The 20,342-nt window shown below is 47.2% G+C and overlaps 1 protein-coding gene across 1 annotated transcript in view; it reads right to left on the reverse strand.

Annotated features, from left to right (window-relative positions):
• Positions 1-1,629: 1,629 nt before the first annotated feature.
• LOC149360111 (uncharacterized) overlaps positions 1,630-20,342 on the reverse strand; it is a 61,170-nt gene continuing 42,457 nt past the window's right edge. The window contains exons 7-9 of the mRNA XM_089572179.1: positions 17,108-17,252; positions 9,403-9,675; positions 1,630-1,788 (exon numbers count right to left, since the gene is read on the reverse strand). Coding sequence (XP_089428305.1) covers positions 1,661-1,788; positions 9,403-9,675; positions 17,108-17,252 — 546 coding nt within the window. The 3' untranslated portion in view covers positions 1,630-1,660. The remainder of the gene's footprint in view (positions 1,789-9,402; positions 9,676-17,107; positions 17,253-20,342) is intronic.

A 20,342-nucleotide genomic window follows, 5' to 3' on the forward strand; every position in this document is an offset into this window, starting at 1 on the left:
ACCTTGAGGAGTGCCACGGGTGAGGTGGTGCGGGTCGGACAGATGGGTGTCTACTCGAAAGCGAGCCACATGTTTAGAGAGGAATGAACGGATATGAGAGTGCATGCGGGGGCCACAGTCTACGGAGTCGAGTTGGGAAAGGATCAGGTCGTTATCAGTTAACTACAATGATATCATTACCTCGTGATCGCATATCATATATCAATCATTCATAAATCAAGAATTAGAAATTGCCGTGATACAATATTTTTTACGCAGTCCTCGACTATTTTCGACACGCGGTGCCGACTACTACTTCGTCGACGGCTTTTCGGCCGGACGAACCGTCTACGCTAGCGCTTAAAACTGTTCCCCAAAACAACAAGCCCGCTTCTGAGTGAAATTGGGCGTTCCTTACAGCAGGTCAGGCTCCTTTCGCGCATATTGCGCACGATTCCTAACGACGCGGCACATTTAAAGGACTTTCTCAGCAATTGCACTGCGTCATTTGGTATACGCACAAGCAATCACCACGCAGACGCTGTCATTCAGGTGGGAGAAAACGTCGCAAAAACATCAGTGCGCTCCCCAAGAAGTGTTGTTTGACTTGTTGTGATGCCGATTTCGTCGCCCACATTAAAGCCGTAATACTGAGAGCTTTATTACAGTTGCGTGTTATCGAAGAATGTTCGAAGTTTTATAAAAATGTTCAGAATTTCGCAATGCGCGGAGCGCACATTTACGCTGTTTTCAGTAAGAGCAAAAGCTGACATTGCAGTTTGTTTTAGCCGGCGCATTAGATCTTGACGCTTTACTTTGTATGGCACTCTTCACATAGACTAAATACTCCTCAATGCCTGCATAATCACTGCTTTGAAATAATACATGAAGGGAAAGTAAGCGTAAAAGATTAGTTAAAAAAATGGCTGAGGCTTAGCTAAGGTTAAGCCTAGTCAGATGCGAAGAATATTGATGGCTAGGCTTGGTAATACATGGCTTTCCTTGGTTGAATACTTGGTCATTTTAATACAACCACTACAAGTGTAGCAAGGATTGCCGTGGCAGCTATATACGGGATCATCGGTGATCAAGTCGCTGCCGTCGGTCTTCAGAAGTTTCCGGGGCACGCCTATTCCGTTTCGTAGCATTCCAGCGTTCCGAACTTGTAGAACTACTGATGGACTCGGTGGCAGCACTGGTGGAAGCATTGCTGACAAGTTCCTCGCTTTGTTCTTCAGTTGTTGTAGAACGTTGTCGCCGAGCCGCATATTGATCACGCCGCTTAGCCAGACGTTCATCCCGCTCTTCATCGGTCTCTGTGGCACGCTGAAGCTTTCGCTTCTCGTTCAAATCAGCCCTGCTTCTAGGCGGCATCCCAACACCTGGCCGCCTCGTAAGTGCCCGGAGAGCGAGGCAAGCTCAGCTTTATACCGCTGCTGTAGCGTCACGTGGTCAGCTGCAGCGCCTCTGATGTGGAGCCTCCACCGCCGCGGCCGACCGAGCAAGCCGGCAGCCCATCTCTCCTCTGCTGTGACGTCATGTTGTCACGTGGTGTCACGTGGTCACGCTAAAGGTCGATGGTAGCTCCACCGCCGCGCTCGACGGGCTGTAGTGTAGCTCTAGTAATATGCTTCGCATAAAACGAGCAGGGCATTTATTTACGGAAAAAATGTCAATGGCTTTAAAAAGCCTTTCCAGACGCGCACAACTGTGCCACTGCAGCGCGGCGCACTTTTCCAGTTTCTGTCTTCGGCAGGGAATCCAAGAAAAAGACGCCGCCATGAAGATTTGTACTCGAAGCCATAATATCTGCAAAGAGCGAAAGAAAAACTGTGTGAAGCCATTACAGATTTTGAATAAGGCGCACCACTTCGTGCTCTAAAGGAGTAGGGAAGTGCACTAAAGTGAAAAGACGTGAAGAGAGGTTGGCTAATAGTGGACGTAGAATGACTGATATTATTTTTGCATATACACTGGCGAGCTAAGAATGCATTTCTGATATATTAGCGCCTGATGAAATTTGCTTCGAGACTTCTTCGGAGGGAAATAAAAGCGGCATGCATTACGCACCTGTTTTCAGACCTGAAGTTGATCATCATCATCATCATAATCAGCCTGACTACGCCAACTGCAGGGCAAAGGCCTCTCCCATCTCTCTAAATTAACCCTGTTCTTTGCCAGTTGCGGTTATCGTATGCCCGAACATCTTAATCTCATCCGCCCACCTAACTTTCTGCCGCCCCCTCCTATGCTTGCCTTCGCTTGAAATACACTCCGTCACCCTTAAGGACCAGCGGCTATCTTGCCTTCGCATTACATGCCCTGCCCTAAGACCATTTCTTGCTCTTGATTACAACTAGGATCTCATTAACCCGCGTTTGTTCCCTCACCCACTGCGCCCGCTTCCGATCTCTTAACGTTACACCTATCATTTTTCTTTCCGTAGCTCGCTGCGTTGGCCTTACCTTAAGCTGAACCTTCTTTGTCAGCCTCCACGTTTCTGCTCCATCGGTTAGTACCGGTAACATACAGCTGTTGTATACTTTTCTCTTGAGGGATATTGTTAAACTGCCATTCATGACCTGAGAGAACCTGCCATATGCGCTCCACACCATTCTTATTCTTCTAGTTTTTTTCCCTCTCATGATCCGGATCAGCTGTCACTACTTCCCCCAGTAGACATATTCGCTTACTACTTCCAGCACCTCGCTACCAACTGCCAACTGCTGTGCCCTCGATAGGCTGCTGAACATTAGTTTGGTTTTCTGCATGTTAACTTCGAGCCCCACCGTTCTGCTGTGCCTGTCTAGCTCATTCATCATGCTTTGAGGTTCATGTACTGAGTGACTCAGGTATTCTCCATTAACTCTTATCCCCAACTCTTCCCATTCCAGGCCCCGGAATACCTCCTATAAGCAGGCGGTGAATAGCATTGGCGAGATTGTGTCTCGATGCCTGACACCTTTCCGCATTAGAATTTTATTAGTGACTTTATGAAGGACTATAGTAGCTGTGCAATCGCTATAAATATCTTCCAATATTTTCACATAACACTCTTCTACAACGTGATTCCGCAATGCCTGCATGAAAGCTGAGGTTTACACTGAGTCAAATGCTTTCTCGTAATCAATGAAGGCTATATATAGGGGTTGGTTATATCCTGCGCATTTCGCTATCAATTGATTGATTGATATCACCTGATTGATTCACACTATCAATCAGGTGATAGAGAAATGCGCAGAATATAACCAACCCCTATATATAGCCTTCATTGATTACGAGAAAGCATTTGACTCAGTGGAAACCTCAGCTGTCATGCAGGCATTGCGGAATCAGGGTGTAGAAGAGTGCTATGTGAAAATATTGGAAGATATCTATAACGATTGCACAGCTACTATAGTTCTCCATAAAGTCAGCAATAAAATTCCAATACGGAAAGGTGTCAGGCAGGGAGACACGATCTCGCCAATGCTCTTCACTGCCTGCTTACAGGAGGTATTCCGGGGACTGGAATGGGAACAGTTGGGGATAAGAGTTAACGGAGAATACCTGAGTAATTTGCGATTCGCTGATGACATTGCCTTGCTAAGCCACTCAGGACAAGAACTGCAAAGCATGATCAATCAGTTAGACAGGCAGAGCAGAACGGTGCGGCTAAGAATTAACATGCAGAAAACCAAAGTAATGTTCAACAGCCTAGCAAGGGAACAGCAGTTCGCCATTGGTAGCGAGGTACTGGAAGTAGTAAGAGAATATGTCTACTTAGGGCAGGTAGTGACCGCAGATCCGGATCATGAGAGGGAAATAACTAGAAGAATAAGAATGGGGTGGAGCGCATATGGCAGGTTCTCTCAGATCATGAATGGTAGCTTACCAATATCCCTGAAGAGAAAAGTTTACAACAGCTGTATCCTACCGGTACTCACCTATGGGGCAGAAACGTGGAGGCTAACAAAGAGGGTTCAGCTTAAGTTAAGAACAACGCAGCGAGCTATGGAAAGGAAAATGATAGGTGTAACGTTAAGAGATCGAAAGCGGGCGGAGTGGGTGAGGGAACAAACGCGGGTTAATGACATCTTAGTTGTAATCAAGAGGAAGAAATGGGCTTGGGCAGGGCATGTAATGCGAAGGCAAGATAACTGCTGGTCCGTAAGGGTAACGGAGTGGATTCGAAGAGAAAGCAAACGTAGCAGGGGACGGCAGAAAGTTAGGTGGGCGGATGAGATTAAGAAGTTTGCGAGGATACAGTGGCGGCAACTGACAAAGGACAGGGTTAATTGGAGAGACATGGGAGAGGCCTTTGCCCTGCAGTGGGTGTAGTCAGGCTGATGATGATGATGATGAGTGTGAATATGGTCCATTGTCGATTATATTTTACCAAAGCCTGCCTGATCACCTGGTTGATTGAAGTCCACCGGTGTCCTGACTCTATTAGCGATTAACTTAGTAAATACCTTGTAGGCAACGGGCAGTAATCTGATCGGTATGTAATTCTTGAAGTCGTTGACGTCTCCTTTGTTATGAATTCAGGTAATGTTAGCGTTCCTCGAAGCTTCTGGTACTATCAAGGTCACAAGAGAATGCGTATACTAGGTGGCTAGTTTTTCTAGCACCATCTCTCCTCCATCCTTCAACAAATCTGTTGTTATGTGAACCTCACCAGCCGCTTTTCAATTTTTTTTTTAAGATAAGATAAGAATTTATTGAGTACAAATCGGTTACATAAATTCAGTATACAGGCGAGGGTCCCAAAGTCAAGCGACTGTCACGGGACCCCCGGTAGATTAATACGAACTTGATTAAAAAACAAGCAGCATCACAGACAGGTACAATTAGCAGTAAGAACAATGGTATTTTAAATAAGTAACATTTATATAATGAGAATGAAATAGATTAGCAGGGCAAAAACAAACAGACAAGCAAAACCAGAAATAACAACCCACTATAAATAATATTGAACAAAAATACAGCGTTGTGAAAAGACATATAAAGAAACAATTGAGAATACAAGGATACAGTTGTCAAGAAACAAAAATAAACAAAGTAGAAATTTCTAGCAAATAATTAAGTACAAGAATTTTCTAAGGAGAATAGAAGCAGTTCACTCCACATTTTGCTGCAAAAGAAAACTTTTTAAATACGATTTAAACATAGACAAAGACATAAGCGATTTTAAACTCGGGGGTAAATTATTCCACAGGGAAATGCATGAGAAATGAGAATGACGTTTTCCATAATTAGTAAAAACTTGGGGAAGCAAAAAATTTTTTTGAGCCGCAAATCTCGTAGGGTTACAATTTTTCAAAAAACATTTGTCGATAAATTCAAAAGAAAGTGCATTGTTCATTAATCTAAAAAACATGATGGCTAGGTTGTAATCAAATAAATTTCTAACGGATAAGATATTATATTGACGAAGCAAAGGGATAGCAGTAACAAGGTATGAACTGCGGGTAATGATACGAATAGCCTGATTTTGAATGTGCTGGATAGAGTGTAAATGACAGTTGTAAGTGTTCCCCCATACTACAATGCCGTAATTAATGTGAGCGTGAATAAAAGCAAAGTAAAGTGATAAGAGTGCTGATTTTGCATTGCTCCTAAGGCTTTCTTTACTTCCTCCTTCGTTACTGGCGGGATGTCGCATTGCTGTGCTCTGCTGCTTCTCCCAGTAACTTGATGATTACACTCGCTACCGTATAGATTTGTGCAGAACTCTTCGGCTACTCTCACTATCATATTGCTAATGACTTTGCCCTCATTGTCTCTTCCGCTGCCTTCCGACGTTGCCCTCTTCGTCTATGCCCAGTTTTCTCTTGACTGCTTTTAGGCTACCTCTGTTCATTAGAGCATGCTCAATTTTCTCCATGTTAAACTTTCTTATGTCGGCTACCTTGCGCTTATTTATTAACTTCGATAGCTCTGCTAGTTCCATCCTGTCTGTGGAGTTAGATGTCTTCATGCTTTGGCGTTTCTTAATGAGATCTTTAGTCTCCTGAGACAGCTTGCCGGTATCCTGTGGAACCATACTACAACCTAATTCGGTGGCACACTTTGTAACGATAGCTGTGAGATTATCATTCATTGTGTCAACAGTACGGTCGTCGTCTTCAGTAAAAGCGGAAAATCTGTTCCGCAGCGACATTTTGAATTCTTCTACCTTCCCTCTTAACGCTAACTCATTAATATCCTTCCGCTTAACTAGTTTCCACCGTTCCCTCTTCAAACCAAAGCTAATACGAGACCTGCCCATTCTGTGCTCGCTACAATGGACCTCTCCGAGGCCCTGCACATCCTGTACGATGCCAGGCTGAGCGCACAGTATGAAGTATATTTCATTTTTAGTCTCACCGTTGGGGCTCTTCCACGTCCACTTCCTGTTTGCTCGTTTGCGGAAGAAGGTATTCATGATCCGTAAATAATTTCTATCTGCGAACTCTATTAATAAGTCTCCCCTGTTATTCCTAAAACCTACGCCATAGTCACCTACCGCCTGGTCTTCAGCCTGCTTTTTACCTGCCATCGCATTAAAGTCGCCCGTCAGTGGGGTTTGCTTACGATTATTCAAAAACCACTCTTGCAAGCCATCGCGTCGCGCTTGTAGTACGTTGCATTGTGAAAACCACACACCAGAATAAGATACGGGTTGTTTATTTTTATCTTGATCATGTTTCTTGTCATGAAAATTATTTCAGCACAAATTCTTCATCTTTATCGGCTGAAGTGTCAGTACTTCAGAGGCCTATATTTTAGTTTGTTATAGCAGCTGCTGCCAAGAGTTGTTGCTTTTGTACAGTTATATATTTTGCACCTCCATCTTGGCCTCTCTTAGCCCTCAAATAATCCTTCATCCATCCGTCTGCATTACTAGAAGAATGAAGAATATAAAACCAAAGACAAAATTTAAGGTATGAGTGGGATTCACTTCCCGTTTTTCTGGCGGAGAGCCGGAAACTTTCATCAGCAGCGACTCTTCCGTCATCGAGCGTGTTGCTGAATGGCAAGGATTAGCGCAAAAAGTTTCGCACGCACGTGAACAATTTGCAATATGTTGCGGAATAAATCTTAAATCAATTGCAAAACAGAACACATCCAGGTAAAAAGCCTTTAGAATACAGCATACATGCTGTCTGATCATACGCTCTACTAAAATGACCCATAATTTGGCTGATATGGATTTTGATAAAACTGATCCATAGTGCTGATTGATCACACGAGTTTTTTTATTGGCTACGGATTCAAATAAGAATGAATATGAGTGATAGCTAGTCAACATATTGCAGAGTAACCATTCTCTTCTATAATAAGTCAACTATATCGCTTCAGCCATATCCACAGCACGATATCTCACAGCAACCTGAGAAGAAGCAACCTCACTTCTTTGCGATAGATAAACCGATGCTCATTTGTTCCTGCAACGCGGCAAATCTACAACAGGATCGAAGTCACAGAGGACAGAAATCTCGCACAAATTTCCCCAGAGGTACCAATTTACCGAAGACACAAAACTGCTATTTTCCTCTAAAGAAGTTTTCACGAGCAAAACTGGCACACTCCTTACATCATGGAGCTTGAATGCTTTGAGTTGGGAGTAGACCACAACTCAAAATGTGGGTACCATGGAATCCTACAGCTGCCGTCGACGAGATCTACTTCATGGTGCCCCAACAGACAGTTTAGAAAAATGCAAAAATAGGCTCTTCGTTGTGCTAAAACTGTATAGTTACTGTCGGAAGGCATGGCTCATAACATTCCTGATTCTACTTTCAGCGGCGTGCAACAATTGTGGCGCAAGCTTCTGTTTCCAGCATATAGTTACATAGAAAAAAGCGCCCGCATCGTTTGATCGAAAAGCCTCTTTGAAAGCCACTATAGTGTTTCCAATAAAAACGCGCCGAAATCAACCGCCTCGAATATTATTTTTAATTGATGCCAAAAAATTGGGCACTTTGTGTTAAGTAGTCTGTCCCTGATTTTTTTTCGTTGCCTGCGATATATTTACATTTGTCGTTAGAAAAAGTATTGGGAAATAAGCTTTGTCCTGTCGCGAGGAGGCGGCGTTTCACATTTTGTGTAGAGCGGAACAGCAACCAAGTAAAAACAGTGCAAAAACACGCAGGACCAAAAAAAAAACTGGATAGTAGATTGAAAAGTAAAGTGTTTAAGTCTATCCCCTAAGCGGCATAATTAAGAAACTTCTTTAGCTTTTGTGCAAGCTTTATAGATTTCCTTTGTAACCGTCTGTCTGCGCTTGGGTGAATGCTTATGAGTAAGTGATGTTTTTTGTAAGTGTTTGCGCATGTTTTACGTGCCCGTATCCGCATGTTGCATTTACTCTGGGTACAAGGGCAAAAAGACACGACGTGAAATGCTCACTCCAGCATACAGGACAGCCGCGCATGCCTGAGGTAAATACGTGTGGTTCTACTTTCAAACGGAGGTGGAAGCAACGGGATGATTTTTCTGTAGAACGCCGGTGTTGGCAATATTGGACGGAGTTTTTGCAGCACCAGAAGGACGAAATGATTACTGAATGATTAGACTCTATGTGACTGGTAGAGGCGAAGAGAAATTTGCTGTTCTGATTGATTTCTAGCAGGATTTAGTAGAGAGGCTCACTGAGAGCTATAAAAAATGACAGTTGCCGGCTGTTTGATTATATAAAACAATGCCTGCTGTAGCAATAATGCACGACTTGCGTACGATAAAACGCCTTTGACATCCCCACAAGCTTCTACTATCTTGACGAAGGGACGGTAGAGCAATATGCATCAAACGGACTTCTAAGAGCCTCTTATACGTACGCGGTCCGAAAGCAAGTAAAACCTTCCGACCTATAACGCACGGTACTGTAAGAATGCATTATTGTAATAATGTACTGCAAACGCAACATGACTAAACCTGTAATTTTTTATTTCGTGATTTTCTTGCCCTCAGTTTTTCATTCACGTTTGCAACTGCTTCTGAGCACTAGCTTTTTTTATTTTTTTACTTGATCACATTTGCTACCTTGACCCTGGTGCCGTTTCTGCCACAAAATTGCCCACGCACCTTTTCATTTCTCAGCATGTGTTTAAAAAATATTGGCTATTTAGTTACAGCCGCGGTTTTGTCCGTTAAATTTAATTTTCCTGGGATCAGTTTTGGACTCCACTAGAACAAATTTTCGTAGCAAAATTGTAACGAAACCGTTAGTCGTACAACGTTCGCGGTGGTCTCATACGCGCGTTAGTGTGTGGGTGATGTGTGTAAGGGTGGTTGTCAATGCACCTAGGGACAGTAATCTTTTCACATTCCTGCACATAGCAGTCCTAAGTGTCTGTGCGGAATTTTTATTCCAAGTTTGATTATTTCCTTCTGATGGTTCTTTCAACGACAATATCAGTAACAAAGACATAGACCAGTACCCTAGAAGGGACCAACCTGAAATGGTGGCCTTGATCTTGCTAGATAGATGTTCAAGGCCACTCTTGTTAGTGCTATGCTCATTGAGCACCGCAGCAACCACAGCGACTTCGCCGTATTCCTCATGAGGTACGCCCACAACTGCTACTTCGGATATGTGATCTGAGTGCGCTTGGAGAATCCATTCTTCAACCTTTGCGGGAATAACCGGCACGTCCATGCACTTAAACATTTCCTTCAGGCGATGCACGATGTGTACGCGGCCATCTTCGTCGTAGTATCCTGCGTCTCCTGCGTTCATTTATTGCATAAGCTTAAGAAACGAACGTTACCATCGAAGACTTGCATCCTAGTGACATCGTTCTCAGTAGCCGAGAAGCTGAAAGCAAATTGTCGAATATTCGCGAAGAAAAGCGACAGAAATACCTTGTCTTCTATTTCCGCCGCGAGCTTGAGTTCACTACTACGTGTCATGTTGTTTTCTGCAGCTGAAGGTGAGGCCTGGAAAAACTAAGCGCAAGATAAAAATGCGATATTGAGCGCCACCCTCGCCGGCGTCCTCTTTTTGAAAATTTTTGAGTTGGTGTTCACAAATAATGTTTATCCACGTTAATTAGATATCGTAGTAATTACTCCAAAAGAAATAAGAACTGTGGCATTCTTGTAGCACCTTCGCTCATAGAGTAAAATATTCCCAAGAAATTGCTCCCACAAAGCAACTACAACTGGAATTGGCAATAAGTTGTCCAGAGACAACAAATCAACATCCGGTACTCTGAAAAGGCATCAGTTATACACAAGCGAAACTGTAGCATTTTAGTATAAGGAGGATGGAATAATGGCTAAACCTTTCACCAGAAAACGACATCCTCGTTCGTAGTGCCCTACCGGCATCCCCCACCACTTCGCCCCTACCCAATGTAGGGGTGTACGTGACGTTGCCACTACAGGTGGCGAACACAGCGACTGGCTTTCCCCCTTCAACTGAATTATAGAAGTTCATGCTGCCAACAAGAACAATTAGACCCTCACGACTTCTAACTTTCAAGAGGAATTTTTAACAGAGAGCCTCATTGGCTTTAAAGAAGTGAATATATCTCTTTGACCGGAACGATGTGCTGGGGGCATTGGTGGGCACGGCCATTGGTGGGCGGCATTGGTGGGCGCGGCATTGGCGGGTGGCCAAGTTCCGTCGCTGTGCTGCCCCTCTACCCGCTGACGCTTCCGCTCATGTGTGTGCCCAGCCCTGGTGCGTTCATTGCCAAGTAAACACCCACCCCTCCCTCGACCCCACTTGCCCCTTCCTCCTTGCTAAACAACGCGAGTGTGCCAAAGCTGCGTACCTCCGACGCCTAGCTTTGCGCCGGGCCACTCAACCCACCCCTCCTTCTCCTCCTCCTCCTCCTCTAATCATGAACCTCCATCAGCTCCGATCACGTCACCACCGGGCTCCTACGCCGCCATATTTAAAGGATCCTCGGTTCCAGCGTCCCTTTCTTCCCCTACACCACCCTCTCCATCCCTGACTGACGAGAGCCGCTCGTTCGACCTCCGGCTCGCTATGCTCGAACGCCAGCAGCGAGAGCAGCAGCGCATTTGCCACGACCTACAAAAGCAGATCCATGCCTTGACCCAAACCCTCCAGACAACCACTGCCTCTTTTACCTCCCAGCTTACAAAGCTAAATGAGCACCTTGCCACGTTCACCACTCCCTCCTCCACCGCCGAGGTCCCCCCTTTGGCTGATCTTGTCGAAACCACCACACAGGCACACCACACTCGCTTGGTTCAGCTAGAGACATCGGTTCTCCAGATTCTTACCACCCTCCAAGCACAATCAAAGCAATTGGAATCCTTCACTACTACGCTCCATCCCTGCATGAGTCACTGCCCCCGGCCAAAAAGAAGGAACGCGTGCCCTCACGAGCCCCTACCTCTACACCATCATAGTGGCTTTTGGCGAGGACCTCGACATTGTGCAGTGGAACTGCCGAAATCTGCGCCATAATAAGACCCCCCTCCACCAATATCTCCTCACCCGCCCATCCCTGCCCCATTTTCTCCTCCAAGAGACTCGGACGGCCCGCACTGTCCCAGGCTACCGCGCCTACCATGTCATTACGTCCACACCACTTGCGTCTATTTATGTACGCAGCGACGTGCTCGTGGAGCCACTTGACATCCCCTCCACCCTCCTTAAATATTTAGTTCGTGTGGTCTATTACCACCCTTCATCCCGCATCTCACTCGCCCTTTTGTCTTTCCGCAACCCCACTCTCACCTCCCCTTTATTCTCTGCCCTGGGCAAGTTCCTTCACTCTCTTCCTTCTAACTCCCATCTCCTCTTTTGTGGGGACTTCAATGCCCCTCATACATTCTGGGGCTACCCTCAAACCCGACCGCCTTCTCCACTGTCTGGCCCATGAACTTCACCTCACCCTTCTTAATACTCCTGGCTGCCCTACTCGAGCGGGCACTGCCTCACAGCGCCCAACGACACCTGACCTCACTTTCTCTCGGAATTCACTTTCCTTTCACTGGCAGGTGACCGCCGAAACTCTTCTCAGTGACCACTTTCTCGTGGATATTCACACCTCTCTTTCCCACATCCCTCGATGTCATCCGGTCATTCACACTGACTGGCACGCCTTCCGCACTAATCTCGCCTCCGACTTCTTTCAGTCCTACGACGACTGCACTTCGCGCATCACTGCAGCGCTCACGTCCAGTAGCCGTCGCATTCGCACTCGTCACACAGTCCCAGACCCAGATCCTCATCTTCTCCGTTTATGGCGTCGCCGTAAACGTCTTCAACGCTGCTTTCGCTCCCAACCCCACAATGCCCAACTATCCTCCCGGATCACTGTTCTGCGGGCCGAGTTCGTCACCCACGGCGCCTCACTCGAGCACTCTCGTTGGAGTGCTCTTTGTGACCGTCTTGACTCTGTTTTGCATTCGCGATCCACATGGTCTCTCTTCAAATCCCTCCTTGGCGCTAAGCCTGCCCTTGCTCCCACTCTAGCTAAAGCCCTGCCTCAGACTCTGATGTTTTTAATCACCTCGCCTCTCTCTACCTTCCTCCCCTGTGGCACCCTCCTACCCGATGTACTCGGGCGGACCCAACCCCAATCTGGACCACTCCTTCACTCTCCGAGAGCTCGAATCGGCTCTGGCTGTTAATGCTACACGCTCGGCTCCTGGTGAGGATGCCATTACATACACCACACTTCGCAACCTTCCTGACTGCGCCAAAGAATTCCTCCTTCAAACCTACAATGAGGCCTGGAACAGCGGCTGCATGCCGAGCTCCTGGACCTCCTCCCTCATTTCTATGATTCCAAAGCCGGGCCAACCTCCCTCTCTCTCTAACCTCCGTCCAATCTCCCTGAAATCGTGTGTTGGTAAGACCCTTGAGCGAATGGCTTTGACTCGCCTGTCTAATTTTCTCGAGGCGAGGGAGTTGGTCCCCCATTCTCTCTTCGGCTTCCGACACCGCGTCTGTGCACAGGACATGTTTCTGATTCTCCAGCACCCCTTTCTGTCACCTACCCCCACTCAAATTCACGCACTTGTGACCGTCGATGTTCGCAAGGCCTTCGACAGTGTGTGGCACGACCACATCATTTCCCAACTCGACTCCCTAGACTGTGGCTCCCGCATGTACTGTTATATCCCCTCATTCCACTCTAAACATGTCGCTCGCTTTCGAGTCGACACCTATCTGTCCGATTCCCACAACCTCACCCGAGGCACTCCTCAAGGTGCTGTTTTCTATCCTACCCTTTTCAATCTTGCTATGGCCCCTCTCGCCTCCCAGCTAGCTGAAATTCCCGACCTGCATCATATATTTTACGCCGATGACATCACTCTCTGGTGTTCGTCTGGCTCTCCCGGTCACGTACAGGACACCCTGCCACGTGGCCTAGATCTCATCGACTCCTTTCTCACCACTGCTGGCCTCCGTCCTGCTCCTGAAAAATCCGAGCTCCTTCTTCTCAACCATTCCTCCTACCAGCGCTCACACAACCACTCCGTCTCTCTCCACCTTCCTGGCTCTCCCATTCCTGTCGTCACGCAGTGCAAAGTTCTTGGCTTTCTTTTGCATGCAGCCAAGAACGTGCAAGCCCTCCACCACGCAGGCACCACCTGCCACTCCGTAACTCACCTCCTGCGGCGCGTGGTCACTCGGCGCTCAGGTCCCCACGAGGCTCATGCGTGCCGAGTTGCCCACGCGCTGGCCCTCAACAAGGTCTTGTACTTTGCACCCTACGCTTCCTTCACTCAGACTCAACTTAACGCTCTCGAGACTGCCCTTGTGGGCCTCTACAAGGCAGTTCTCAACCTCCCTATAACTACCTCTACCCCTAAGCTCTTTGCCACAGGCCTCCTCCATCCTCTTCGTTCTCTTCTCAGTCTCCATCGTGACTCGCAGCTTGACCGGCTTTCCCTTACCCGTCAGGGTCAGTGGTTATTGACTCAAGCGGGTATCTCGCCCATTCCAATCTCCCCGTTTACCTCTCCTATTCCCACCTCTGCTCCCAATCTTCGTATCCTTCCCCTCCCGACCAACATGTCCCCCGTCCTGCACGCCGGCCGTCGTCATGCAGCCGCGCAGCACTTTTCCCCTCTCTTTGATATCCAGGGTGTAGCCTACACGGATTCCTCTTACGTGGCTCCTCGAGGTTCCTGCGGCTACGCCCTGTACCATCCACACCTTCCTGCTCCTGAAACCCACACCAGCGGGCCGTGTCTACACCCTCCAGACGCATTGTCCCTCGAGGTCCTCGCCATTGCGCATGCCCTCCAGTCATTTGCCCTCCTTCCCTCTCTCCAAGAGCACACAGACTATTCATACTCTCAAGCCGCTATACACCACATACAGAAACGCACCCTGACCCCTTCTCTTCAACAGGAGGTCGAACGAGCGGTCTCCGCAATGCAGCCTTCCATCGTTTTCCTCCGCTGGGTCCCTGGACATTCAGGGATTGACGGCAATGAGCTGGCCCATCAGCTCGCCCGCGACACACTTTTCCGGGCACCGTTGATCCCCTGGCCCAAGCAAGCCCTTGGAGGACGGTGGGAGATTCACCCTTCGCAGCACCATAAAAGAGGTCTACCTCGCCCTCCGCCTAGACAAACGCCTTTACCCTCCCCCTCATCCACCGTTCACGGTGCCGGAGGCTCGCCTTCTTCCGCACATCCAAATGAATGCAGTTATCACCCCGTCTCGCCTCTTTCTCTATCGCTATCGATCGGACCCTTCCTGTCCCAACTGCCCCTGTATCTATGCGGACCTGGCCCATTGCCTCTTCTATTGCCCGGCTGCTCAGCAGTCGGGTTCCTACCTGCCACCTCCTTTATCCATCACCACCTGGCTCGACGGGCTTGGCGCTGAAGGGGAGGAAGAACTGCGACTTCTGGTCGCCCAGGCGGTGGACATGCTCGGCCTGTAAATTATGGCCGAATAAAGGTCTTGTACTACTACTACTATCTCTTTGAGGACAATGTCGCTGCTGTGATGGTGCTTTTCTCCCGAGAAAAAGCTTACTTTGGTTCTCAATAGAGCCTTCTTGAGTGGGGTATAAGCTGTAGACGGCTGCATGTCTGGTGCCGAGCTGATCGCATTCCCAAATGAACAGCCATGTCCGGTATGGCACCACTATTCCCTATTCCACTAAAACTTGTTGCTCTGCCACATGAGGTTTTCAAGGGGCTTTTGAAGAACAAAAAACGATGTGGTTCACCTCCTGTTTACAGGAGGTGGGAAGAATTGAGGGTAAATGCCAGCGGAGAATACCTAAATAAACTCCGATACCAGTCCAGCTTTCTTGGACAAAAATTTTAAATATTAGGATGTCGTAAGTAACGGCTAGGGTAATATTGAAAGTAATGTTCTATTCTTCTGATGTGGAGAGAAATCTTAATTTTAAAAATGTTTCCAACCGTCGTATCGAACAGTTAAGTCTGCCATAGAAAACTAATGGGGAACGCTTTTCCAATAGAGAATTGGTTAATAGAAACAAAATTGAAGTCGGCCGTCGGGTGACCTCAGGATGCCGTGATTTTAATATGAAACCTTACATATAAGAAAACATTGCGTTCATAAACGGCTTCGCGATGAAAAATGCTTTTGCCCAGAATTGCTGGGCATGAATGATACTGCCTTGCTAAGCCACACAGGAGATGATCTGCAAAGCATGATCGATGAGTTAGACAGGCACAGCAGAAGGGTGGGTCTAAAAATTAACATACAGAAAACCAAAGCAATGCTCAATAGTCAAGCAAGGGACCAGCAATTGACAGTTGCTAACGAGGTGTCCGAAAAGGTAAGGTAATACGTCTACTTAGGGCAGGTAGTCAACGCTGATCTGGATCATGAGAGGGAAATAAGTAGAAGAATAAGAATGGGATGGAGCACATATGGCAGGTTCTTGCAGGTCATAAATGTTAATTTAACCATATCCTTCAACAGACTAATATACAACACTTGTATCTTACCGGTACTTGCCTATGAAGCAGTAACGTGGAGGCTAACGAAAAGCGTTAAGCTTAAATTAAGGACAACGCAGCGAGGTATGAAAAAAAATTGTAGCTGTAAAGTTAAATGACCAAAAGTGAGTGGAGTGGGGGAGAGAACAAACGCGAGTTAATCACATCCTAGTCTAAATCAGGAGGAAGAAGTGGGCTTGGACAGGGCAGCATGACCGCTGGTCGTTAAGGGTAACGGAGTGGATTCCAAGAGAAGGTAGCCGTAGCAGGAGGCGGCAGAAAGTTAGGTGGGCGGTTGAGATTAAGAAGTTCGCCGGGATACTGTGAGAGCAGCCGACAAAGGACAAAGTCAATTGGGGGAACATGCGAGAGACTTTCGTTCTGCAGTGGGCAGTCAGGCTAATGATTATGATGATAACGAATGCCAAGATAATGACATAGACTAAAAGCGTCATCACTTGCATTTCACTTGTGTGCATTTCACAGAAACACTTGTGTACACTCCTTCCTATCTGACTGCTTCGTTTCCCGGGGTAAATATGTTTCTGTCAGCGGGGGTAGACCGCACGTTCACATGAAACACAACAAATTAAAAAGCCCTGGTGATCTCAAGGCACCAAATGTCGAAATATTAGCCACATCTGTTGATATCGATTGTAAACAAATGAACGGGTCCTCCCCCACTGTGGCAGAGCCCAATAGAAGACCTGAGCCGGTGCAAAATTGCGAGCAAACTGCCGGTGGGGCGCTACGGCAGCAGTAGATCTGCATGCGTGTGAATAAACATAGTGGCTTTTGGAACATAGACCAACTACCTTTCTCAGAATGTGCTGTATACATTATATCGCACATTGCGGATTGCTGCTGTGCTCCGCATATACCACGTTGTACAAGTCTTCCTGTCAAAAGTACCTTGTGCAAAAAATAGCTACACCAAAATATATATTCCATACGGACTATGAATGAAGCGTCGGAAGGGGCGTGGCGCAGATTAAGAAGATAGCGCTTGCCTTATTGATAATGGCCTCTCAGTTCTTAAAGAAAGTTTCGACGTTGGTCTGAGCAGAAACAATGTGGGAACACGGTGCAAGTCGACGGAGTCAATACTTAATTTTCCGTTGGATATCTGAAAAGCCCAAATTACAGCATCCAATATAGCCTTCTTTGGCAATCATCCCCTTGATCGCTGCGACGCAGACACAAAACTGTTGCCTTACAACGATGCATACCGCACCTGACTTGCACCAGCCGTCTTGGTCAATCATCTCGGCAGTTTCCTTCGGTCTCTTGTAGTATTCCTTGATCATGATAGGTGTGCGAAAGCATATCTCGCCGGTTTCGTTGGACCCCAGTTTTTGCCGTGTCACTATATCAACAACCTGCAAGAAAGTTTGGTTTTAGTAGCGGTGCATTATAACTCCGTCATTACTGGTCAGATCGATACACTGTTTGGGACACAGTGAAGTAGTTTCACTTCAATGTGCCAAAAATATGCAGTTTCAGGCCCTAATTCCTTAGGAAATGATTCTTACGTTTTCTGGTCTCTCTACTCCGCTGCATTCTTAAGGAACATCTGCTGTGAGAAAACCATGACGAAGAAGACAAGGAAAAAATATGTCTGGGAATCAAAACACAATAGATTATGCTATAAAACGCAGAGTGTAGTTACAGCGACAATAGAGACAGAAGCCTGCACCTTGTAAAGTTTGGACGGGTCTTCTTGGTATCTCTTTTCTGACGTAACCAAAATTACAACAGTGAGTCTGATGATGACAAAACAAGCTGTTCTCAGATACATTGCCACACTATTCTGCCTCGCCCAAAACACCGTGAAGAAACGATGACCGTAATCATAAATTGTGTCCATGATGCTAGTTGAAGAAAGGTATTGCGGGCGAAGTAACTTTGTTGTAGTTTCTTTAGTTGCTTAACTAAGAAGTCTTCGAGCTGGAACTATGTAGTTTTGCATATATTCTTTTTATAGGAGCAATGTTTATAGCAGCAATTAGTTGTAATTATTACATTACCTGAGGAGCTGCGTTCTCCTCTATTGTTTTTGTAAATTTTATTATTTGTGCTCCATTTCATTTTCTGGTCACTGACGTACTTTGAATTACCAATACCTCCTGCATATATAATAACAGGTTGTCAGTCGAGTGCATCGCAATGAGATGCACAATCACTTACCTAGGTTTGAAATAATAACCACTACAGGCGTTAAAATTCAGCCATAGGTATACCTCGCTTTCACTTAATTGACTGGTCAAGGGCATTGCCGAGTACTACTGCAGCAGTCCTACAGCAGACATGCAGGTATTGCAGAGTCACTTGTGTAGAAGTCATATTTTAGCTCTGCTCAAAAGTTACCTATCAAAAAGATTTCAATATATCGACATCAACGGGTTCACTTCTCACAGAAAGCACATAATTTTGAGGAGTGTGTAATGAAGTGACTCGCACAAACAATGTGGACGGCCACATTAAGCCTTAACGACCACGTTAACGTGGCTGCTTAACGTGGCTTAACGGCCACGTTAAGCAGCTCCTTCGAGCGGAGCTGCTTAACAGACCAGCGCTCTTGAGCGCAAAACCCGAACTTCGTCAGCTTCGTGTTTCTTCTTCTTTCTCTCCTTCATCGGCGCTAGCTACTGGGGCATCAAACCCCAACTCTCTTTCTTACAATGCCCCCCGGGTGAAGAGGCGCCATACTGGCGGCCTAAGGGCACGAGACGAGAGCTGAGTCGTAGCAGGGGTTCAGGCGGTCCAAGTGCACATTTTCACGGCCGCGGTGGCGCTGATCACACGAAGGCGTGATGGGCTCGATCGGATAATTAACTGGGGATGTCTGCTGAACAACGCGATAGGGGCCCTGGTATTTTCTCAGCAGTTTTGTAGACTGCCCTGAGGTGGTGGAGAGCACCCAAAGCCAAACCAAGGAATCAGCACGATAGGACGGCGGCAGATTGGGAGAAGCGCTCGGGCGGTTTTTTGACGGTGCTGGTCGTGCGAAGTAAAGGAACGGGCTAGTTGACAGCATTCTTCGGCATGCGCGGAGGCTTGAGAGGCGGTTGCAAAATCCGACGAATCGGTGCACTAAGGGAGTATGGTGGGGCAGTAAGGGAGTAAGGCTCGCGTCCGTAGAGAAGAACATACGGGGAAAAACCAGCAGTGATTTGTGTTGCAGAGTTGCGAGCGTTGGTAACGAGAGGTAGAACGCGGTCCCAGTCGGAGTAATTGGCAGAAAAATACTTGGCCATCATGACGCCGACAGTCCGGTTAAAGCGCTCGGTCAAGCCGTTCGTGTGCGGGGGGTACGAAGACGTCGTGAGGTGAACGATATGACACTCCTGAAGAAGGGCTTCCACAACGCCGGACAAGACGCTACCCCGATCGCTGAGCAATTACTGAGGCGCACTGTGACGAAGAATGGTGTTCTGAAGTATGAAACCGGCTACATCAGAGGCCGTCGCAGCTGGTAATGGAGCAGTTTCTGCATAGCGCGTGAGGTGATCAATAGCGACGATAATCAAGCGGTGCCCTGCGGAAGTGCTGGCAAGAGGGCCGTAAAGGTCAATTACAACACAGTCGAATGGCCGGGCTGGACAAGGTAAAGGTTGCATAGGTGCAGATGAGTGCGGTGGTGGGTTCGGACATTCCCTGACCCTGACCCTGACATTCCAGGCAAGAGCGTATATGTACTGGCGGACAACACGGTACATGCCCCGCCTATAATACCGAAGGCGCAGGAGGGTAAAAGTTTTCAGCAGACTGGCATGGGTGCATTGCGGGTCATCGTGACAACTAGTACAAATGGCGGAGCGGAGTTGCATTGGAATCACGAGCAACCATTTGCGACCATCGGGGAGGTAGTTCCGACGGTACAGCAGCTGGTCACGCAAGACAAAGTGATGAGCTTGACGACGCAGCGCTCTAAAAGGGGGACGCGCTGAGCGGTTGGCTAAGAAATCCAGAAGAGAAGTAATCCAAGGATCCTTTCGCTGCTCAGAAGCCATATCAGTGGTGCCAAGAGAAGGTGTGAGGCCGGAAATAGATGGTGGGTCAGGATCAGAGGTCACAGGGGAGCGCGAGAGGGCGTCGGCATCGCAGTGTTTACGGCCGGAACGATAAATGACCCGAATGTCGTAATCTTGTAAACGGAGAGCCCAACGAGCGAGGCGGCCAGAAGGATCTTTGAGTGAAGACAGCCAGCAAAGGGCATTGTGATCTGTTATGACACGGAACGGGCGCCCATATGAGTAAGGACGAAATTTTGTGATCGCCAAAATAATCGCTAAACATTCTTTTTCTGAGACTGAATAATTATTCTCCGCTTTTGTGCGTGTACGGCTCGCGTAAGCAACGATGTACTCATTGAAACCAGGTTTCTGCTGAGCAAGAAAGGCACCGAGACCGATGCCACTGGCGTCTGTGTGGAGTTCAGTAGGCGCGGAAGGGTCGAAATGGCGCAA

Source organism: Amblyomma mixtum, chromosome 2 (genome assembly GCF_055824585.1).
Source record: "Amblyomma mixtum isolate Tamu chromosome 2, ASM5582458v1, whole genome shotgun sequence".
Lineage (NCBI taxonomy): Eukaryota > Metazoa > Arthropoda > Arachnida > Ixodida > Ixodidae > Amblyomma > Amblyomma mixtum.